Here is a 24,945-nt window from a genome sequence, read left to right on the forward strand (position 1 = left end):
TTAAGGAAAACAAATCAAGAGGGAATAAATTAAATAGCTGAATTCTTCAGTACTTTGTCATCTTTGTGAATGTAAAATCAGAACCTACTTGAATTTCTCTAGAGACAGAGATCTAAGTAAATCAGCTTCCACTATAGAAAAACAATGTCTCATTAACACTGCCTATTTATCTCATTTTGAATTTATTTCCTCTCATTTTCTGATTAATAACAAAATCATGCAGTTATATCAGAATGATTTTCTTTTTTCCCCCCCAAGTTTGCTGGAACTGGATAATTTTATTTTAAGCTGTTCTTTGAGCTCCCCCTGTTGACAGAATTTTAATATGACTCCTCGGTACATTGAAAATAAACCATAGACTTGACTGCTGTTTTATGTGCTATAGGAACCATTGAAAAGCCACACAATAAATGCAGTGGACTCAGAAAGATGAGATGGGAGTCAGGAGCTTGGCCAAACTTAGGGGTGACAAAAGGAAAGTCAGGAAAGAGTGGGGGAAGATCTGGTGATTAAGTGGGATTCACAGAGTCATGGGGCCAGGAATTGCAGTAACCAAAATTTAGGGAGAACGGGAAGCCAGGATGTTATAACCTCATTTTCAAATTTCAAACAGTAGCTGTTGCTTATCGCTTATCTATGTACCTGCAGCAGGAGTTCACAGCCTGATAAGAACTTATTTGACAAATCCTTGTGTGGCATTTACTCTGTATCTCACTGTCTAATAGCTTCGCTGGCATTGACTGATGTAACTGTCTCAACAGTGCCAGGAGGTAGAGACCATCGGCAGTGCTATTTCCACTACGGTACCAATGTGCACAGGAGATACAGGAGCTGCGAGAGTTTTCTTGGGAAGCATGATTTTAAATTCTTCTAAACTTTGTAAGGATTCTGGTGCAAGGTAGCTACGTGATTTAGTGTCATTCTTATTTTGGCCAGGGAAACTGAGGCACTGAGTGCTCAGGCTTAGATTCAAACCTCAGCAATCTGGCTCCTGGGTCCGTGCTTTTGGCCACTGTGCCACGCTGCCTCTGGAGTCACAAAACCTTCCTTGGGAGAGGCTGTGATGGTTGACGTTCGCTTTGACCTCTTTAGCTCATCACACTCACTCACACACCCACAAACACATACCCACACACATGCACAGAGGCCATGATGGTTGTCACTCCGCTTTGACCTATTTCATCACATACACACACACAGAGGCCTTGATGGTTGTCACTGTGCTTTGACCCCTTTATCTCATCATACACACACACACACCCATTTGCTGGGATTCCTATAAGAAAGATCTCTGCATTCTTTCCTCTGTTTAAGCTACTGTTTTCCTCACTTACACACCTGCTCAGAAATCATGCTGTCCCTAGAAGGCTAGGAAGACCAGTGAAGTCCCCTCTTTGGTTTTGGTTTGGTGAACGATGGAGCTCTGGACTTCCCACCCCTATTTCAATCAATCAGCCCTATTTTAAGTATTTTACAGATAGGGGTCCAGATGGGAAATTTACTTCTAAGAACATGTTCCAGGGTTAAAAAAAAAAAAAAGATTTTAGAACCATTAGACTACACAATCTCTGAAACTTCTTTGAAAGAGATTCTATAATCCTCAGAAGTGCAGCAGAGAATCAGGTAATTTTTCAAAATGCATTTAATTTAAAAGATTTGCTTTGGAATGAGGAATCTGTTGACATGCTGTCACAAATTCAAGGTTTGCAATTACTGCTTCTTTCTCCCACCTTTGTTTTTTCCTCGGGATAATCATGCTGAAGATAAGATTCCATCGTCTAGCAAGTTGCCAAACTTGGTGAAAGCTTCAGTCTATCTCTATAAAATAAACATTTCCAGGAAGCAGCCTTTCCTGGAGGTCCTGAGATCTGGCTTGAGAGTGATTGTTGAAATGGCAGAAACTGTTTGAACAGGGAGGCTGAATTGCAGTCTCTTGAGTTTGTTCTGTCAGTAGGCTTTAACTGATAAATGACAGTTTTAGCCACAGACTGAGGTGTTAGGTAATTTTGTTTATGTGGTGGAAAGTCATGAAGCACAAAGAAGCTATTAGTAAAGCCTGGCTGACTTGAGTTTCATTTAACAAAATAGCCAAACAGATGTTCTTTCAAGGTTCAGTGTTCTCAAACACAGATCCACCACTCATACTCCAACTGGCTCAAGCATTTTCACAGGAAGTCGATTGCCTTCTGAACTAATTTAAGTAGTTGCAATGCTTTTTAAAGACAAAGATTGGTGCACAAATAACACTAGAAACATAGATTTTTTTTTTTTGCAATATCTTCCGTACATTCCCTTTATTTTATGGATTGAGAATTAGTTGTTGCTTTACATTTATTTCCTATGATTCTGTGATTAAGATCTCTCTCTCATATGACTGTACCATTGTTTCCCCTCTTATTATTGTTTCCCAGGATCTAGGCCAGGGTCTAACGCATGATGGGACTCAGCAAATACTCATTAAGTGAATGGATTATTGCAGTTGTTTTCTATTCCACATAATTTCCCATGTGCAACATTATCATAGATTATGGCTTGTTAAGAGATGAGCAAGATAAACAACAATGTCCTACTCTACTGGGGACTTCCCAGGAGGTGCAGTGGTAAAGAACCTGCCTGCCAGTGCAGGAGACATAAGAGACATGGGTTCAATCCCTGAGTCAGGAAGATCCCCTGGAAAAGGCCATGGCAACCCGCTCCAGTATTCTTGCCTGGAGAATCCTATGGACAGAGGAGCTTGGCTGGCTACAGTCCATAGCGTTGCAAAGAGTTGGACACGACTGAAGTGACTTAGCATGCATGCACAGAGGTAACAAAAAGAATATGGTGACATCTATACCTGCCTTTCGTTAGGTTCCATATGTTTTCCTAGGTGGAGCCCTGGTCAGGTTGTTTAGCCAGTTTTTCACTTTCTTAGCAGATTATCCATCCAATGGGTACTTTTCTTTAAAAGTGCCATCCAGTCAATCCAGTTATATCATCAATGTCATTAATATAAATATCATAACTATGGATATTTTAAATCTATAATCATCTCAGATGGCTGAAATGGCTTTTAATACAAACTTTAATGGTACATCTTATCTATGATATTTTCACAGTCTGTAAGGAATGGACCCTGGGAATGTGAGATTGAATGGTGTCTCTAGCTTGGACTGCACTGATAAAATAATAAAGACTATGACTGGTGGCCATGCAAGCTTGGAAAGCTAATGACACTGTCTTCTGTCAGAGCTGCTCTCCTCCAGTCCTGTATATTGTTGATAGACATGTTGAAGCTGATGTCAGCTTCTTTGTTGAATTGCGTTCTAAATGTACCTTACAGTTGCATCAGAAGTTTAAAGCAAACACTGGAAATTAGTTTGAATCCCTATGTAAACCTCTCACCATCCACATTACAGTTCAACAAAGTAATATTTAAAGTACAGAGTCTTCTTCCAAAGTTAATGGACAACCCTGTGTGTCACTGCTCTGTAGAGCCCTGATTTCTCACACTTTGAGAGACTCTTGCCACTTGGGCCAGTGAGCACACAAGTGCCATAACCCAAAGGCGTGAGGGAATTATATCCATGATGAATTGTTATTACACACACACACACACACACACACACATTTAATTAAACAAATTAAACTGCAGAGACTAGAATGAAGGAGGGATAAGAAATCCAAAGGCTCCCTTCGGCAGTCCTCCCACTGTGGCCCTCCCTACAGGGAGAGATGTCTGGGTAGTCAAGGCCATGTGCTCACCAGAGCCCAGGGCTTCAGGATTCCCAGCCCAGAAGACCTTAAGCCCACTTTCAGGGCTGTACAAGGCCTTTTCCCCAGGTCTGCTCTCTCAAGCGCAGATGAAACCACCAGTGCAAACATTTCCAGGCATGAGGAGAGGCCTCAGGGCCACACTTGTCAGGTCAGCCCCTCACAGAGGAAGAATAAAGAAGGATGGGAATGGTCCCAGAAGGTCATTATCTCCCCAGGCCAGCGTATTTCAGCAGGACTTTGAGGAGTTAAAACCTGGCCAATTAGGTCGTGTGAAAGCTTAGCTGTTGAGGCAGGAGGCTAGCCCATATTTTAACGTTTGTTAACTTGATTTATAAAGGCTAAATATTTAGACATATGGTATGTGGTCTCCCTCTGTGTGCTTGCCTCAGGCCTCTCAAATGTTCTGTTCAAATGTACAAACACAGGCTTGTATCCTTTCCGCCACTGAACTCAGTGAGAATGTGAGTGGCACCCGTTAGTGAACATGGGCTTGTGGATTCTTCTGTTGTCTCACTTTGCATAGTGTAAACACCTCCTCCCAGAGGGCAGTGAGATTTTCTGTTGTTTTAAAAAAAAATGTGGTTTTTGTTCAACTTGGTGCCTAAAGATGACCGTTTCATCTCATGGTCAATCAAAGGAAGAACAATTTAGTTCTACATAATAAGTAAATTGGGGGAGGGGGCTGGTTGTTTGGTGAGTTTGGAGTAATTTTAGGGGTGGTCTAAGAGAATTTTCAGAAGAATTTTCAGTAACATAACTTTCTACTAATCCATAAGAAGTAGTCTCACTGAGTCAATCTAACCATCTCCAGGCACTGGAAGGTACCACAATGCTCTGGCCCAAGGGAAAGAGGAGTTTTTCTCAGTAACAAATCCTATTTTAACGTCCCTCCTGGTGGGCTGCAGTCCTTGGGGTCGCTAAGAGTTGGACACGACTGAACGACTTCACTTTCACTTTTCACTTTCATGCATTGGAGGAGGAAATGGCAACCCACTCCAGTGTTCTTGCCTGGAGAATCCCAGGAATGGGGAAGTCTGGTGGGCTGCCATCTATGGGATTGCACATGACTGAAGCGACGTAGCAGCAGCAGCAGCAACATTATCAATAAAATCTTCCTCTTGTAGTTGTCATTCATATCATCGTATTAGAACTTTTTTTTAAAATTTAACACAAAAGGACTCCAGCTTGTTATTAACTATATTCAGTAGCAAGAGCTCCCTTTCAGAGCTGACTCAGCCACCCACAACCCCACCCTGACTTTTCTAATCTAGATAATTCCACTTCTGCTCATATGTTCCCACAGGACTTATTTTTTAAATTGTTTAAGCTTTCTATATCATCTCCAATTTTTCTACATCCCTTTTGAGACTAAACACAATGTGGATACATCATATTGAGAATAATTGCCTCATAAATTCCACCTGGGGTTCTTGTTAAAATGCAGAATCTGGTTCAGTGGACCTGGAAAGAGGCCAGAGAAGCTGTTTTTCTAACAAGGTCTTAGATGATGACAGTACTGCTGGTTCTGGGCATACAGCAAGTTTCTGTCAGATTTCATCCTGGGAAAAACAGCACTTTTCGTCCCACTCCTTCCCACTCCAAACCCACTCCTCGGAGGTGATCACTTTTTGAGTTCTAAATATTATGTTAAGATCATACTGATATTTCTTGATATTTTTATTTTATATACTTCTGAATTATTCCTAGAAAGAGATTAAGCTGTGGCTCTCTTTTTTAAAAACTTTTTATTCTATACTGCAGTATAATTGATTAGGGGCTTCCCTGCTGGCTCAGATGGTGAGAGCATTTGCCTGCAGTACAGGGGACCTGGATTCGATCCATGAGTGTTGTGTTAGTTTCAGGCATACAGCAAAATGATTCAGTTATACATATACATGTATCTATTCTTTTTCAAATTCTTTTCCTGTTTAGGTTGTTATGTAATATTGAGCAGAGTTCCCTGTTCTATACAGTAGGTCCTTGATGGTTATCTATTTTAAATTAAGCTATGGCTCTTATATACCAGCTCTTCATACACATGCATTTTACCCATTTTTTTACAATATTATTGTATAGCATTTAGTTTATTTAATATATTCAGTGTTTGGGGTTACATTAGTAACAGGTAGATAAATTGATTAAGTAAAAAGTCTGAGGTAACTAAGTCCAGGGAAAACTAAAAATAATATAAGAATGGAAATACAATCATACTGTTATATGGTTCAGCTGTTAACATTTTTTTTTATAATCATAGTAATGCAAGCACTGGATGTATTAACTAACCAAAACCCCACCAGGGTCAGGGAAGTTGGGAACCTCATTGCCTAGGCTGAGGCTAGTAACTACCCATCCTGTTCAGCCCTCACTCTCCAGTTTCTGGGGGCTCAATGCTTCCACCCTTGGTTCTGAAACACACAGCCCCTAACTGCCACCCTCACTCCACACTCCCCTAGCTTTCACTCCCAGACCTAGGTTACAGTTTTATTTTATTGGAAAGTAAACAAAACCCCAGTTGTTACTTTTATTGAAGTTTCTGGAAGAAACTGAGGAAAGTACATATTTTTCCCACTTAACCATGTTTAACTGTGTTTGATATTGCTTTAAAAAAATCCATTATGATACTGACTTGTTTTTGTTATAGCTACACACATCTGGCTTTCTTTTGTTAACAGTTGATAAGTCAAAAGGACAAATTTCCAAAAGTAAAAATAAAGAGCAACTTATCTGGATTTCAACTGATGAAAATATGCTGGAATTGTTGAAGCTAGAAATTGTTTTGGAAACAATATCATTGTTTGTGTAAAGGAAGATTTCTCAAACTCTGTATATCCTTTAACTTTTTAAAATAAGGAATGTTCCAAAACAGAGGATATTTGAGGGTATTTTATACTTTATACTTTAAGAATTTGTTAGTTTTTATAAAAGCACATCTAATAATAGGTAACAACTATACACATTTGTAGAAGGCTTCCCCGTTGGCACTAGTGGTAAAGAACCTGCCTGTCAATGCAGGAGACATAAGAGACACAGGTTCAATCCCTGGGTGGGGAAGATCCCCTGGAGGAGGGCATGGTGACCCTCTCCAGTATTCTTGCCTGGAGAATTCCCATAGACAGAGGAGCCTGGCGGGCTACAGTCCATAGAGTGGCAGAGAGTCACGACTGAAGCGACTTAGCACACAGGCGTATGCATTTGTAAGATAACAGTTTATTTCTTTCCCCCTTAGGGCTGTCACATGGTGACTGAGGAGCTTCATTCCATAACATTTGAGACACAGATCTGCCTCTATGGACTGACCATAGATTTGGAGGTAGGTGTTTCAACGAATATTTAGTATTTACTAATAACATTTTCAGGAATTGGTCAGTATTTGAAGATGAAAACTCAATATTTTTTAGGTTTTAGTACATTCCTTATCCATTATTTTTGTTGTAATTTAGGAAATCAATATGTGAAATATTCACTCATTAGTCAGCATATATTATTCTGATTAAATATAAATGATAAGGGAATTCCCTGGTTGTCCAGTGTTTAGGAATCCACACTCTTATTGCCAAGGGCCCAGGTTTGTTTCCTGGTCAGAGAACTAAGATCTCAGAAGCTATGTGGTATGGCCAAAAAATAATTTTTAAATTATATATATATATAAATGATAAAACCTCAGTCATTATAATTCAATACATATTGAATAATTTGTTGCTGAGACTGTATATTTGTTTGTTTTCTGGGATTCTCAGAGTCGCAGATACTCAGTGGAAAGCTTAAAGAGAAATAGATATTCTTGAACCATGTCATGAATGATTTCAAATTTTAATTTGTACATAAAATTGCCTCAGAAGAAAGGTATTTAAAGTGTGATGAGCAGAGACCAATGATAGGAACATTCATAGCACATTGTTTTGATCCTCTGACAACAATCACCATTGAACTCAAAGAAGGAATCAAGAAATGGGGAATTAACTTGAACATAATTAACAATGAGCTCCTTGAATGCAGGATATCACACCTTTATCCTTCCATTACCAGTGCCCGGCACAGTGCCTGACATATAACAGATGCTCAACATTTGTTGGGTAAATGAATGAATGTGTACAGGAATGGATAAACACAACTTCATACACCTGAATATGGGCCTATTTGTAGAACAGATTATCTTAGCATTCTGCCTTCACTCTTTTATCTTAACGAATGTGAACATATTTATAAAACTTTCCAGAGATTCCTTCATCCCTTTTCCCTAAATGTCTGCTTCCATGAGCTGTTGAGTTCCTCAAGTGGGCATTTCACTCTCTACAAACAATATAACTTCTGTTAATGCGAAGGGACTAATGTAAGTTGATTAGTTTCCCAGATGAGTCTGTGAAGCCTGTTTGTTCCATAAGGTTGAAAACGTTGGCACCAACAGTACTAAGTTGAGTGCTATGACAATAGAGGCAGCAGCTCCATCTCCCATGATGTTTTGTATTCCAAAGTCACTTACCTCTCCCTCTTCTACAGTTAAAACCCCCATATCTGATACTGACATTAATGAGATGTTAGATCATAATTTGAATATATTAATCTATTCCAGAGATAAATTTTAAATTAGATTCTTTGATGTAACTTATTAAGAAAGTTGCTAAGTCAATACAAGCTCTAGTTAGTTATATTTTAGGCAGTACATGATACAAGAAAGTAAAAATATCTACATAATATCAGGGAAGATATTGGAGCCGACTGACCAAGCACTCTGAAAGGATCCCTATTTTTATTGCTTCTTTGCTCCCTGTACTTTGACTCATGTATGCTCAGACGGTTCCATTGCCTTCATGAATCATTTTAGTACCAAAGCAGTATAGACACCAGGATTGGAGGAGTGGGGTTGACTTGAGACGGCTCTTTAGGGGAAAGATCCAAGTATAAAATCAATGTAAGATGCTACTACCTGTAATAACTGTGCCTTTCTTTTAAAAAAAAAACCAGACCTGCTCATTACCTGTGGTGATGATTTCCAACGTCAGTCAGTTACCTAATGCTTGGGCATCCATCATTTGGTACAATGTGTCAACCAACGATTCCCAGGTAGAAACCCTATTCTTGTTTCTCCCCCTTTAATTCCATTTGGTTTGTTTTATGGTCAACAAAACCCATGTGCCCCAAAAGGTATGTGTATATGTGTGTGTATAAATTTTGGCCTATCTTTGTGGGTTGTTTATTTCAAAACTCCAATATATTCAGTTGTGTGATTCCTCCCTTGTGCCATATTTTAAATAACATGTTCTGATATACTTGGACCATGAGAGAGTTCTGGCTAGCAGAAGTGACAGACAGATGTTCTTTATTTCTGAGGTCTGGTCAGTTCCCAACTCTGCAGCACAGAGGGTTCTAGGGACACCCAGTTGCTCTGTTCACTGGATGCTGGAGAATCCCTTCTCCAAAATTTGAGGTCTGACTGCTATGTTTACCTCCTCAGCTACTTCTGGCCATACCCTCTCCACTCTGGCTCTTCCATAAAGGTCGAGAATTGGTTTCAAATAAGTGACTAGCATTTTCACCAATCTCACCTAACAACACTACAGATTTTCGAGTTGATTATAGATTTAAATCCATTCTAGGCTCAAATTGGCTTCTAATGCCATCTGGTGGTTATTTAAGATATGAATGAAAAATTGGTCTCAAGTTTCAAAGGAAGTAGAGAGTAGAAGCACTTCTTAAAAGAGCTTCTATTAAGACCACCAAGGCAGGGTGTGGCAAAAAAGATGAGTCAGGATTTCCCGCCATTGTCTCTTAACAAAACCCCAGTGTGTTGTCCTGGAAACCACCAAGGTCTAGAGAAAATAGATCAGATGTAAATAACTATTTCTTCTTGATGCAAAGTAAATGTGCCTTCCAAAGGGACGAATTTATCTACCTCAGGTCCTAGCAGTAGGAATAGTCATAATGAGTCAGCTCCAAGCACTCCCTCCCTTTTGTCTAATGTGCTTAATAAGAAAACAGCATAGAAAATGCCTCAGCCTTGTAACTTCTCATCCTCTGGTGCTCTGCATCTGAGTCAGATTAACTGCGGAGAGGAAGGCTGTGCAGAGTGTCCTGTGCCTTGCTTCCTCTCAGCCTGCAGTGAGAAGAACAGAACTCATTAGAAAAGTTCATCACTCAGTCCGACTCTTCCCAACCCTGTGGACCGTAGTACGCCAGGCTTCCCTGTCCATCACCAACTCCCAGAGCTCACTCAAACTAACTCATGTCCATTGAGTCAGTGATGCCTTTCAACTATCTCATCCTCTGTCGTCCCCTTCTCCTCCTGCCTTCAATCTTTCCCAGCATCAGGGTCTTTTCCAATGAGTCAGTTCTTCGCATCAGGTGGCCAAAGTATTGGAGTTTCAGCTTCAGCATCAGTCCTTCTAATGAATATTCAGGACTGATTTCCTTTAGGATGGACTGGTTGGATCTCCTTGCAGTCCAAGAGATTCTCAAGAGTCTTCTCCAATATTATAGTTCAATAGTATCAATTCTTTGGCGCTCAGCTTTCTTTATGGTTGAACTCTCACATCTGTTCATGACTACTGGAAAAACCTTAGTTTTGACAAGATGGACCTTTGTTGGCAAAGTAATGTTTCTGTTTTTTAATATGTTGTCTAGGTTGGTCATAGCTTTTCTTCCAAGGAGCAAGTGTCTTTTAATTTGCAGTGATTTTGGAGCCCCCAAAATAAAGTCTGACACTGTTTCCATTGTTTCCCCATCTAGTTGCCATGAAGTGATGGGACCAGATGCCATGATTTTAAAATCATTTTCTGAATGTTGAGTTTTAGGCCAGTTTTTTCACTCTCCTCTTTCACTTTCATCAAGAGGTGCTTTAGTTCTTCTTCGCTTTCTGCCATAAGGGTAGTGTCATCTGCATATCTGAGGTTATTGATATTTCTTCCAAAGTTATTTCTAGAATATTTCTGAAAAGTTACTTGGTCTGTAAAGTCAATAACAGCCAACACTTCTGAGATTTAATGTCTCCATTAGAAACTACACGTTTAGAATGTTTCATCCAATTCCAGGATACAGGAAGGAGATGGACTAGCCTCAGAGTGCAGTGCCACCACCCTTAGCTTTCTTCAGCATCCTTCTTCTATGAGAAAGCCACTAAAGATGTCTGCTTTAGCATCTCGGATTCTGCTCTAGTTTTAGATGAGGAACCTGGAGATGTATTTCATATATAGCTCCTAACACGTAAATGCACAGCCAGCTTACAGAGTTTAGCATAACAGCTAACTCTGGCTTCTCTCAACTATTCTGCTTCAAAACCTAAGCTCCTAGATCTTAATTATGTTCTATGCATTTTGGTCATTTGTCCAGATATAATCTTCATGTTCAAGAAAATTCTTTCTCTCTACTCTTCCCTCTCCTATCTCTCACTCCTTCTTACAGAATGCCATGTCTTCTTTTATTCCCACCTTCTGAAGTCTCTTGAATTGGTTTCTTTTCTTGCTGCCCAGCTTGGTTCATGTCTACCAAAGGCCTTCTCCCCGTATTGCAAAGGATTTCTTAATTCCTCTCCCACTTTCTTCCTTAAAATATCTTTCTTGGCTTTCTCACCTTCTCCTTTCCAGTAATCTGAGGTGAAGTCTTCTGTTCTGCCCTTGTTGACCCAGTTGCTGTTATAAACAGTTGATCTTTTGCAGTTGATCATACAAAAGATCCTCTTGTCTAGAACAATATTAGAAAAGAGAATCCTAAAACAGGAGTCCCAAGTTAATTATGAATTCATATTATAGGATTCCCTTCCTTAGCCTGGGACTTAACTATTTTTGTGCTTTGGGATGCTTCTTCTGGTCAAGATATAACTTGTACTAAACCAGAGGCAATGGCAGCCCACTCCAGTACTCTTGCCTGGAAAATCCCATGGATGGAGGAGCCTGGTAGGCTGCAGTCCATGGGGTCGCTAGGAGTCGCACACGACTGAGCGACTCGCTTTCACTTTTCACTTTCATGCATTGGAGAAGGACATGGCAACCCACTCCAGTATTCTTGCCTGGAACATCTCAGGGACAGGGGAGCCTGGTGGGCTGCCGTCTATGGGGTCGCACAGAGTCGGACACGACTGAAGCGACTTAGCAGCAGCAACCCATGATAAACCAATCAAATATCATGATACGAGTTTGGTTTAAGATTGATATTATTTCAGGGGACTTCCCTCATCCAGTGGTCCAATGGTTAAGAATCCACCTGCCGATGCAGGGGACACAGGATTGATCCCTGGCCTGGGAACTAAGATTCCATATGCTCTGAGACAACTGAGCCTGTGAACCACAACGACTGAAGCCTTGTGCCACAACTAGAGAAAGACTACTTGCAGCAACTAAGAGCCCACGCGCTGCGATGAAGACCCCGCACAACCAAAAATAAATATTTTTTAAAAGATTAATATTATTTCAGAAGAGAGTATCTGTTTAGTTATTTGTTGGACAGTGTTGAGTACTTGTATGAGTTGATTGATAGTCTATGGTCCAGGGAAAGTTAAAGAGCTGCCCAATGATTCCTTTAGGGATAAGATAGAACCATATATTACATTAGACTCAAAGAACCAGGAACTCTTTAGAAAAAGACAAAATCAGTCTTAATTTAAAAGCACAACAGAGATGAGACAATAGATCTGTATTGTTAACTTAGGTTAACCTGAAAAGTTTAAATCAGGAATCCTATATATTGAGCTGCAATTAATCACATTCAGTGTGATTAATACATACAATCATCAATACAACTCTGTTTCAGAACTTGGTTTTCTTTAATAATCCTCCATCTGCCACTTTGAGTCAACTCCTGGAAGTGATGAGCTGGCAGTTTTCATCATATGTTGGTCGTGGCCTGAACTCAGATCAGCTCAACATGCTGGCCGAGAAGCTAACAGGTAAGAGCTGGCATATATGGAGGACTTGCCCCTGTTTCTGGTACTCAAGAGTTTTAAAGAATGAGGGTGATATTACTATTAATAATAATAATGCTCATCACAATTTATTGAGTGCCTACTATATAGCTGGATATAGGGCTAAATGCTACATTTTCCTTCTCACAGAAATTCCTTAAGGCAGAATATTGAGGATAACTCATTATTCTATTGTTTATATTCTATCCATTCTATACATGAGGATACCTAAGTTCAGAGGTTAAATGACTTGCCACAGGTAGTACGTAGTAAAGACAAGATGCAGGCCAGGACTGTCCAGTTCTAAAGTACCTTCCTTTCTACTTGGCACTCCAGTCTCTAGGATATTCTTATGCCATTTCCACTGAATGTACTGTGAAGCCTTAATGGTGCCTTGATCTTTTGTATTAATATTACAGTGGTTATTAACCAACTGGAAAACAGCTGATCCCAGGATCAGGAAATTTATTTGAAATTTAAAAAACTACCCAAAGTGAAAGTGAAAGTGGTAGTCACTGAGTCATGTCTGACTCTGGGATCCCATGGACTGTATCCTCTATTTATGGATTTTTCTAGGCAAGAATACTGGAGTGGGTAGCCACTTCCTTCTCCAGGAGATCTTCCCAACCCAGGGATGGAACCCTGGGTCTCCTGCATTGCAGGCAGATTCTTTATCGTCTGAGCCACCAGGGAAGTGCCTGGTCATAGTTAATTCTTCACAGCAGGAAAATTTCAGTTTTGATGGCTATGTCTAAAGTTTGCAAAGTAGTCATTGGTACTCCATATAGTGACTACAGTGTAAGTTTTTTCTAAAAGAATTTTAGAAGATATGTATGTTTTGACAAACCTAGGGTAAACACATTTAGCACCAAGAAAAGAGTTAAAATTGAATTTGTATACATTTCTAGTTAAAGTACAGCCAAAGATGTATTTGATTAGCAGCAGTGAGTCGTGTGTGATTTGGATAAATTTGACTTAAAAGGGATGCTGGGTTGCCCTTGGATCTACTATCTGATCACTTGATGTTTAAATAAATTGGGAATATTACAAAATTTACTTAATGTAAATATTGTTTTTGATCCTATTTAATTCATAAACCACACTAGTAGGCATTCAATAAATATTTGTTAATGAGTGAATAAAGCTTTTATATATATAGTATAAATAGCAGCCATATTTTTTCAGATCTTCATCAAATTATTCTTATAATTTCCTTCAATTTTAAACAGAAATTCTTTTTTCATTGCCCTGGATCGGAACAGTCAGTGGTGGTTCCTTATTGCTAAATGGATCTCTAGTTCATTCTTTTCTTGATAATATTCAAGACTCTTGGCAATCTGGCTTTCACAGATTTATTTTATAATGTTTATTTACCAACATTAGGCTGCTCTTATGGTCTCATATATAAGCCTTGTTCATATCCACGATGCCTCAACCTACATTATTCTTGCTACTGGAGTGGCCTCTTCCTTCTTTGACAATTTATATCCTATCCATTCATGGAGGCCTGGTTCTAGACATCTACCCACTTCCTAAGGCTATCTTTAGCTCCTCCATCGAAGAGTTTCTTTCCTGGATAAAAATTTTCATGACATCTTATTTTTACTGTTTCTAGCATTAAATACACTGCAAACCCATAGCAGGTGCTTAGGAAATGCTTGGGGGAGGACAATTCAAATTGAGCACCAAATTGAAGAGTCTAACTGTTTAATAAAAATCTCAATCTCATTCTTTTCTTTCATTTTAGTCCAGTCTAGCTACAATGATGGTCATCTTACCTGGGCCAAGTTCTGCAAGGTACAGACGGGGAAAGGATAGTATCATTTACATTTTTTTTTAGTGTTCTTTTTTAAGCCTCCATTATCATAATTTGAGATTTTGAGGGTTTTCTTGATAAGGTTATTTTAAGAAGAACCTCTAAAGTGTTTTCTCATTTAAAAGAAATATTTCACTGGAAAAAGTAACTTGAACTATCATACCAACATTACTATTGACACAATTATTGTCCTAACATGTTTATTTATTCCAATAGGAACACTTGCCTGGTAAATCATTTACCTTTTGGACCTGGCTTGAAGCAATTTTAGACCTAATTAAGAAACACATTCTTCCCCTTTGGATTGATGGGTAAGTTCCATGGAATAATATGGAAATTATATTTTCCATTATGAATTCATTCATTTCTTATTTTTATACTGTCAGTTTTTTAAAAATTGAAGAGTAGTTGATTTACATCATGTTAGTTTCAGGTGTATAGCACAGTGATTCAGTTGTACATATATACTCCTTTTTAGCTTATTTTCCCTTATGTTATTACAAAATATTACATATAGTTCCATGTGCTATACAATAGGTCTTTGTTGGTTATTTCTTTCATATACAGTAGTGTGTATATGTTAATCCCAGCATAAATCCTTTAGATCCCTCCCCTCACCCCACTTCCCCCTTTGGTAACCATAAGTTTGTTTTCTATGTCTGTGAGTCTGTTTCGTAAATAAATTCATTTATATTATTTTTTAGATTGCAAATATGTGATATCATATAATATTTGTGTTTGTCTGACTTACTTCACTTAGTATGATATTCTCTAGATCCATCCATGTTGCTGCAAATGGCGGTATTTCATTTTTTAAATTGCTAAGATTGCATTGTATGTATATATATATTACACTACATCTTCTTAAGCTAGTTGTCTGTTGATGGACACTTATGTTGCTTTCATATCTTGACTGTTGTACATAGTGCTACTATGAACAGAAATAATAAATATAGGAGAGGGTGTGGAGAAATGGGAACCCTTGTACACTGTTGGTGGGATTGTAAATTGGTGCAGCCACTATGGAGAACAGTACAGAGATTTCTTTAAAAAATAAAAATAGAGCTTCCTTGTGATCCAACATTCCCACTCCTGGGCTTATATTCAGAAAAGACAAAAACTCTAACTTGAAAAGATGCATGCACTCCACTGTTCATAGCTTCTTTGTTGACAGTAGTCACTTTTTCTTTTCTTTCCTTGGTAAGCATATTTAGTGTCATAGAATGGAAAATAGTTGCAGTTTCTTATATTCTTCATCACATATTGATATTTAATCTGTATAAGTATTTTAGACATTATTGACTTTTGATTATATCAAAATAAATTCAGGTCTGTTCTTTGTGAATGCAATAAATTATAGTCTTTGATCAGATGAAACTATGCCATGTTCTATTTTTAGGTACATCATGGGCTTTGTTAGCAAAGAAAAGGAACGACTCTTACTAAAGGATAAAATGCCTGGGACCTTTTTGTTAAGATTCAGTGAAAGCCACCTTGGAGGAATAACTTTCACCTGGGTGGACCATTCTGAAAACGGTACATGCTCACTATTATTTATTCATGTGAAATTAGCATTGAGTTTGGTTATTGGTCTTTCCATCTTCAGAAGTGTGTGGCCTGTTGTTCTATTTCTTGTGTGTTCAGTGGGTTTGAATATTAATTGTTACGGTTGTTCCAGAAGAACGTAGCATGACTTTCTCACAGCCTATGTGGGTGTCCTCCATCATGTGGCCATCTGTACTCTACAGACGCAGAGAAGGGCTGGCCTTGTTTTATAACCAGTGACATGAAGAGAATGTAGGCTGGAAAAATGGCCACAAAGAATGCCTGCAGGATCCTGAATATTCCCTCTGTTTTCTCTTTTTCCAGGAGAAGTGAGATTCCATTCCGTGGAACCCTACAACAAAGGCCGGCTGTCTGCTCTGCCGTTTGCTGACATCCTTCGAGACTACAAGGTTATTATGGCTGAAAACATTCCCGAAAACCCTCTGAAGTACCTCTATCCTGATATTCCCAAAGACAAAGCCTTCGGTAAACACTACAGCTCCCAGCCATGCGAAGGTTAGGTTCTTTCCATTTGCTTTTTCTTCTTAAGATTTTGGAAAATAATCTCAGATGGGAGTAAAGTAAATGAAGTTCCTCTCTTTATGTTGACTTTGCTCATTATAAGATCAAGCCTTAGAAATGAAGTAGTGTGTGAGCAGTTCCTGAAAAGAACAGCAGGGATTGTCCAGCTAGCAGAGCGGTTAGTAATCAGTAGCTAGACTTCATCATGACTATGGGAGCTTCTCAGCCACCGATAGTTTCCTTTTTTCTCCCTTCTAAAGTAGGAGTGGCACCAATTTCACCTCTATGCCTGGGGAGGAAAAAAGAAAGAAGAAGTAATGATTAGAAAGCTGTTAAAAGTCAGGCAAGGCTGTTTTCCTTTCTTACAAAAGAAGCTCAGAATTGATGAGCTTTGTATTTTTTACTTACTGTAGTCTCACAACTCAGAGACTGTTGTTCCTTTGCCAGGGAGGGGACAAGGGGGTCTTTATGCTTCATCCCCACCTTCCAGCCTATCAATAACAAGTCTTGACATGCCTGCCTTTCCTGGTTGTATGTAAAGGGCTGAAAACGATACCTGGACAAAATAGGCATTTGGTAAATATTTGTTGAATACGTGAAAAGAACATTCATGAAATAGCGAATTGTAATATGTTTACCATTCTGTTTCTTTAAATGAAGTATATATGTGAATGTGTGAACGTGTCAGTCACTCAGTCACGTCTGACTCTGTGACCACGTGGACTGTAGCCCGCTAGGCTCCTCTGTCCGTGGAATTCTCCAGGCAAGAATACTGGAGTGGGTAGCCATTTCCTTCACCAGGGGATCTTCCAGACCCAGGTTACAAACCCGGGTCTCCTGCATTGCAGGCAGTTTCTTTACTGTCTGAGCCACCAGAGAATCCCAGAAGTATATACAAGACATTAAAACAGTCATCAATAGCAACTTAATATATGAGCATCATCTTGAGGAATATGGTACAGTTGTCACTCACGGCAGTGACTTGCTGCCACCCTCCTTCATCCCCTTCTGAAACTAGCAAAAGACAACAGCCACAAAAACCTTGAGGCTTTTAATTGTTTCTATATCTGATCAAATGAAATAATAAATGTCAATGCAACAGATTACACTTGAAAAAGTACAGTTGGTCCTTACAACTGGATCAATGGAGTAAACCAGAGAAATTTGAGGGTGAGGATTGCACACAATATTACTGCTACTAAAATGCAGTAATATTGTGCTTTTAACACTGAAGCCTGTGCTTCAAAACTTTGTGTCATTATAATATTATAATTGGAGTCAGTTTTAATGAAAAGAACTGCATTGCTATAAATCCCTAAACCATGAATATATCTGTCCTTATAATTAAACTTAAATACTACATGGAGAACAGGTAATATAGTTGATTCCCAATTTTGCTCACTCATTTCAGACCATTAATATGTAAAGTTAGATCAGGCCTGCCGAGAGATTTGTTTTTCTCTTCTTGCACATTTTATGCTCATCTGAAATGTCGTTTCATCTATTCAACTGAAAAATGTGAATCACTAAACAATTATATTATCTCTCTTCCTTTTAGCATTACTGAACCTTTTGTAGATTTATAAGTTTATCAATAATAATATTTTCCCCCAACATGCCTTTCTTTTCCAGTTTCAAGACCAACAGAAAAGGGAGACAAAGGTTATGTCCCTTCTGTTTTTATCCCCATCTCAACAATGTAAGTAATCTTAGCCACATATAAGATAATTATTATTGAACTTATCAAAAAAGCTGGAAACTTAAGGATAAAACAGCATACATCTAACTGAGAATAAAGCATTTTAATGCTCAATGTCCCATTTTCTTTAACCCATAAGTCTTTAGGATATACCACAGTACATCATGAAGGAATTCTAATGTTGCCCTTTCAGTTCAGTTCATGTGCCATTTATTCCATAGTGGGCTGAGTGCTCTGTTTTCAAATGATGAATTATTTGAAATTCAATAATCTCAGTGTCACAATAAAAGAAACCCTAAAAAGGTTCTTTTGCGGAGGTAGAAATTACCCCTCAAGTTCTTGTGACTGGACTAATAATAAAATTGATACAAGGCAGATTCACAGGAAAAAGGAAAACATTTTAATTGATGTTCATAGAATTCTCATAGAAATGGGACTTAAGAAGTGGCCAAAGCAGGCAGCTTTTATACTTATTGCACACCAAAATATCAATAACTTTGGGAGGAATTGACAGGAAAAAGATACTTACGCTTTGGGTGCTCAAGTAGTAAAGAATCTAAACAGAGTTTGGGTCTGGGGTATTAAATTAAAGAAGTAACAAGGTCCAGGCTTGTACAGGCCTCTCAGGCCCAAATGAATCCCCTATCTCTAGCAAAAAGGATGTTCTTCTACCTCCAGAACTGGGAGGGCACCTCTCACAGAAGAGACTTACTTCCTGGTTTCCGGGAGGCAGAGACAAGGGTCTGAGTGTCCCTCCTGCTTTGGATCTTTTTAAAATAACTTAAATCATTTAATTCAAAATAACCAATATGCCACTGAGGCACATTTTGGGTGGCTTCCCCTGGGCCCTAACAGTTGCTAACACAGTAAGTCACCACAAGCTATTATGTTTAATCCTCTTCAATATTTACTCCGTTACCTCTTCAAGCCGAAGTGATTCTACAGAGCCACATTCTCCATCAGACCTTCTTCCCATGTCGCCAAGTGTATATGCAGTGCTGAGAGAAAACCTGAGTCCCACAACAATCGAAACTGCAGTATGTTCCCTTTCTTTCCACTGCTGTCAAGGGCATTTCTCAGGAGTGAAGGTGGCGTGTGAATTAAAGGGGGGTGAAGATATGCCGGGGCAGTGAGAAAACACATTTGTTAGAACAAATCCATGAGCATAATACAGTTCAGTTCAGTTGCTCAGTCCTGTCCGACTCTTTGTGACCCCGTGAATCACAGCACGCCAGACCTCCCAGTCCATCACCAACTCCCAGAGTTTACTCAAACTCATGTCCATCGAGTTTGTGATGCCATCCAGCCATCTCATCCTCTGTCGTCCCCTTCTCCTCCTGCCCCCAATCCCTCCCAGCATCAGAGTCTTTTCCAATGAGTCAACTCTTCGCATGAGGTGGCCAAAGTATTGGAGTTTCAGCTTTAGCATCAGTCCTTCCAGTGAACACCCAGGACTGATCTCCTTTAGGATGGACTGATTGGATCTCCTTGCAGTCCAATGAACTCTCAAGAGTCTTCTCCAACACCACAGTTCAAAAGCATCAATTCTTCAGCACTCAGCTTTTTTCATAGTCCAACTCTCACATCCATACATGACCACTGGAAAAACCATAGCCTTGACTAGATGAACATTTGTTGGCAAAGTAATGTCTCTGCTTTTGAATATGCTATCTAAGTTGGTCATAACTTTCCTTCCAAGGAGTAAGTGTCTTTTAATTTCATGGCTGCAATCATCATCTACAGTGATTTTGGAGCCCCCCAAAATAAAGTCTGACACTGTTTCCACTGTTTCCCCATCTATTTCCCATGAAGTGATGGGACCAGATGCCATGATCTTCGTTTTCTGAATGTTGAGCTTTAAGAGGCTTTTTAGTTCCTCTTCACTTTCTGCCATAAGGGTGGTGGCATCTGCATATCTGAGGTTATTGATGTTTCTCTCGGCAACCTTGATTCCAGCTTGTGATTCTTCCAGCCCAGCATTTCTCATGATGTACTCTGCATAGAAGTTAAATAAGCAGGGTGACAATATACAGCCTTGATGTACTCCTTTTCCTATTTGGAACCAGCCTCTTGTTCCATGTCCATTTCTAACTGTTGCTTCCTGACCTGCATATAGGTTTCTCAAGAGGCAGGTCAGGTGGTCTGGTATTCCCATCTCTTTCAGAATTTTCCACAGTTTATTGTGATCCACATAGTCAAAAGCTTTGGCATAGTCAGTAAAGCAGAAATAGATGTTTTTCTGGAACTCTCTTGCATTTCTGATGATCCAGCAGATGTTGGCAATTTGATCTCTGGTTCCTCTGCCTTTTCTAAAACCAGCTTGAACATCTGAAAGTTCACAGTTCACATACTGTTGAAGCCTGGCTTGGAGAATTTTGAGCATTACTTCACTAGCGTGTGAGAGGAGTACAATTGTGCAGTAGTTTGAGCATTCTTTGGCATTGCCTTTCTTTGGGACTGGAATGAAAACTGACCTTTTCCAGTCTTGTGGCCACTGCTGAGTTTTCCAAATTTGCTGGCATATTGAGTGCAGCACTTTCATAGCATCATCTTTTAGGGTTTGAAATATCTCAACTGGAATTTCGTCACCTCCACTAGCTTTGTTCGTAGTGATGCTTTCTAAGGCCCACTTGACTTCACATTCCAGGATGTCTGGCTCTAGGTGAGTGATCACACCATTGTGATTATCTGGGTCATGAAGATCATTTTTGTACAGTTCTTATTGCCACCAAGAATTCTCCAAGCATTCTTGCCACCTCTTCCTAATATTTTCTCTTTCTGTTAGGTCCATACCATTTCTGTCTTTTATCGAGCCCATCTTTACATGAAATGTTCCCTTGGTATCTCTAATTTTCTTGAAGAGAACTCTAGTCTTTTCCATTCTGTTGTTTTCCTCTATTTCTTTGCATTGATTGCTGAGGAAGACTTCCTTATCTCTCCTTTCTATTCTTTGGAACTCTGAATTCAGATGCTTGTATCTTTCTTTTCTCCTTTGCTTTTCACTTCTCTTCTTTTCACAGCTATTTGTAAGGCCTCCCCAGACAGCCATTTTGCTTTTTTGCATTTCTTTTCCATGGGGATGGTCTTGATCCCTGTCCCCTGTACAATGTCATGAACCTCTGCCCATAGTTCGTCAGGCATGCTATCTATCATATCTAGTCCCTTAAATCTATTTCTCACTTCCACTGTATAGTCATAAGGGATTTGATTTAGGTCATACCTGAATGGTCTTGTGGTTTACCCTACTTTCTTCAATTTAAGTCTGAATTTGGCAATAAGGAGTTCATGATCTGAGCCACAGTTGGCTCCCGGTCTTGTTTTTGCTGACTATATAGAGCTTCTCCATCTTTGGCTGCAAAGAATATAATCAATCTGATTTCGGTGTTGACCATCTGGTGATGTCCATGTGTAGACTCTTCTCTTGTGTTGTTGGAAGAGGGTGTTTGCTATGACCAGCGCATTCTCTTGGCAAAACTCTATTAGCCTTTGCCCTGCTTCATTCTGTATTCCAAGGCCAAATTTGCCTCTTACCCCAGGTGTTTCTTGACTTCCTACTTTTGCATTCCAGTCCCCTATAATGAAAAGGACATCTTTTAAAAGTGTTAGTTCTAAAAGGTCTTGTAGGTCTTCATAGAACCATTCAACTTCAGCTTCTTCAGTGTTACTGGTTGGGGCATAGGCTTGGATTACCGTGATATTGAATGGTTTGCCTTGGAAACGAACAGAGATCATTCTGTTGTTTTTGAGATTGCATCCAAGTACTGCATTTTGGACTCTTTTGTTGACCATGATGGCTACTCCATTTCTTCTAAGGGATTCCTGCCCACAGTAGTAAATATAATGGTCATTTGAGTTAAATTCACCCATGCCAGTCCATTTTAGTTCACTGATTCCTAGAATGTCAATGTTCACTCTTGCCATCTCCTGTTTGACCACTTCCGATTTGCCTTGATTCATGGACCTAATACAAGGGATGTCTATACGGTCCTATGTGTTGCTCTTACGGTGGGCATTGAAAGCAGACACCTATGCTGACTTGAACTGCATTAAGATCTCTCATCAAAAGCTGCCCAAAGGCAAAATATCCCTGTATACCTCCCCACCTAAGTACACTTCATCCCTACTTCCAGCATCAGACCCACCAGTCCCTACCACTGTCCCCCCTTTAGGAGATAACACATATCAGTCATTAAATATGTAAGTCTAGTATAATATTTATGTTAGCAGTTCAAGAACCAAAAATGCCAATTTTTCTTGATTATTACTTGCCTCATTTGTCCTGTCCTGGGAGCTTCTTCAAGTAGTATATGAACAACAATCAATAGCAGCATAAAAATGCTTTTTTGAGAACTAAATCATAGTGTTAAATGCAACTATATGCTCTAGGATGCAGTCTATTATTGTCCCCAATATTGTCAAGCAGTTCAAAACTCCAATTACATGAGGATGCATGTACATCAGAATAATAGCATCTTGCAGAGACCATGAGCCCCCAAAAATTTATATCTGGCTATAAATCAAGTGGTGTTTAGTTTTTCTCTTGAAGATTTCCAGGGATGAAAAACTTACCCTCCAATGTTAGTCGTCCTTAAATCATTTAGTTATAAGAGAACTTTTGTTACATTTTACACTCACTTCTTCATTATGTTTTTGTGGGATGAATAGGCCTTCTTAGAATAGCTTTTATTTCTTTAAAAAATACTTTTTATTTTAGATTGACCAACCTCAGTTACTTTTGCAAGTACTATAGTTAATTGGTAGAAAGATTATGAAGTAAAGTATGTATTTAGTAGACAAGAGAATGTTTACCTAAGAAATGGTGACATATTTGCAAAACAATAGTTTGCTCAAAGGTTATTTTCATTTTTCAATTTTAGATGAAGTCTCCCTATTCTGCTGAATGACAAGATAAACTCTTGACACTCAAAAGAAGGAAGCAAATGAAAAAGTTTTAAAGACTGATCTTTGCCAACAATCATATCTGGTTTCTTCAGCTTTGTATATATCAGTTTCCAGGAAATGATTAAATATGAAGCTTTCTTCTCATTCTTATGATACACCCAAATGGGAATGTCATTGAAGTGCTAGAGACCCAAGCTTCTGATAAACTTGTGAGATAAAACACTTTAAGAAACCAGTGTTAATATAATATTAATGAAAGACTCATTTGTATGTGTTTCATTTCTGGGTTTTTTTCTGTTGTGTTACTTATGATTTTGACTCTAGAAGGTTTAAGTGCAAAGATTGCACAATAAGTGAAAAATAACAAGTCACATACACATTACTCACAAACCAGCAGGAAGGCTTGATGGAAACTGAATAAGCGAATGTCCTGAGTTCTAGCAAGAGTCATCACACTGGATACAAGATGGAAGCAACGACAGGGCATTAACAGCAGCAATTCCCAGGTGAATTAGGAAGCCTCTTGGTTGCCATGTCAGCACTGTTTCAACTTCAGGATTCACAGCTGCTGGCATCACTGCCAGGGACACCTCTCCTGTTAGGGGGAAGGATCCAGAGTCATCCATGGTAACAAATCTCAGGCAAATTACACTGAAAGCAGATGTATGGGTAAAACTCCCATGAAATGAAGACCAAGACGAAAATAACAACACTGGCCTTGGTTAGTAATTTGATCACTGAGTTGTATGTTCTTCACCTCTAGAAGAGGTTGGACTAGGTAGGCTATGGTCCTTTCTAGCTCGAATGGTCTCTGGTCTCATGAATCCAACTTGAGCCTGCAGGAAGGAATTTAGGGTGAGGTGCTCCATCCTTGGTGATGCAGGAAGGGAGTGGTTGACTGAATGATAATATATGTATATGGGCTACAGATCTACTTTGATCTTTCCTTTGCCGGGACTGGATGCTTAGTGGTGCCACTGCCCAGTTGCTGACCCTAGTAACAGTGTGGGCCCTCCCAGTGCCTGAGCCCTGGGGAGCTCTCCATGTCTCCAGGCTCCAGAGAAGCTGTTGAGCCAGGTGAGGAAGTCATGATACTGAGGTATCAGCCATGGCCAGCTACCTAAAGTCCTGAGGCTGGTGTCCAAAGTAAGCCCTGACTGCAGTCAGAGATGACAGTTCCTTGTGGGGGATTCCTCTCTAAGTTCCCTCACCCATTTCCCATCTTCTAGGTGGTCAAACAAGAAGAAGCTAATGTTTGATGGAGAAGATTTCAAAGAAAAAAAAAGCTTTTAATATAACCTGCCTTCTCCCTTGGACTTCTCCAATGCCACAGTAGGTGAAGAATCCACTGGCAATGCAGGAGATGTGGGTTTGATCCCTGGGTCAGGAAGATCCCCTGGAGATGAAAACGATGACCCACTCCAGAATTCTCGCCTGAAAAATCCACAGAACAGGAACCTGGCAGGCTACAGTCCAAAGAGTCACAAACAGTTGGACACAACTGAGCTCCATCCTATCTCTGATCCTTTATACCCACCCACATGATCTTAGATTACTCTATGGGAGAAACTTTGCACCTGTCCCAAGGCCACTCCTCTTACTCTTTTGCAAGCTCTTGACAGTATTCTTTGGGTGAAGGTGTCAGTTGGATGTAGGACCACAAGCTAATTCAAGGTGCATTTTCCAGTCTCTACTTCTCTCCACAAGCCAAGTTCTCTGAAATTCAAATATATTAATTGACAGCAGAAGTGGAGGAAATATTTAGAACTATAAGTGAAACCAAAAGTGTTAGTCATTCAGTCATGTCTGACTTTT

General features: G+C 39.4%; 1 protein-coding gene across 1 annotated transcript in view; it reads left to right on the forward strand.

Annotated features, from left to right (window-relative positions):
* Positions 1 to 23,396, forward strand: part of STAT4 (signal transducer and activator of transcription 4) — a 103,729-nt gene extending 80,333 nt beyond the window's left edge. The window contains exons 15-24 of the mRNA XM_040228908.1: positions 6,983 to 7,066; positions 8,719 to 8,817; positions 12,496 to 12,631; positions 14,394 to 14,443; positions 14,679 to 14,773; positions 15,862 to 15,998; positions 16,332 to 16,523; positions 18,162 to 18,228; positions 19,157 to 19,265; positions 23,106 to 23,396. Of these exons, the coding sequence (XP_040084842.1) occupies positions 6,983 to 7,066; positions 8,719 to 8,817; positions 12,496 to 12,631; positions 14,394 to 14,443; positions 14,679 to 14,773; positions 15,862 to 15,998; positions 16,332 to 16,523; positions 18,162 to 18,228; positions 19,157 to 19,265; positions 23,106 to 23,132 (996 nt within the window). The 3' untranslated portion in view covers positions 23,133 to 23,396. The remainder of the gene's footprint in view (positions 1 to 6,982; positions 7,067 to 8,718; positions 8,818 to 12,495; positions 12,632 to 14,393; positions 14,444 to 14,678; positions 14,774 to 15,861; positions 15,999 to 16,331; positions 16,524 to 18,161; positions 18,229 to 19,156; positions 19,266 to 23,105) is intronic.
* The last annotated feature ends 1,549 nt before the right edge of the window (positions 23,397 to 24,945 follow it).

The sequence above is a fragment of the Oryx dammah genome, unplaced genomic scaffold (genome assembly GCF_014754425.2).
Source record: "Oryx dammah isolate SB20612 unplaced genomic scaffold, SCBI_Odam_1.1 HiC_scaffold_27, whole genome shotgun sequence".
NCBI classification, from domain to species: domain Eukaryota; kingdom Metazoa; phylum Chordata; class Mammalia; order Artiodactyla; family Bovidae; genus Oryx; species Oryx dammah.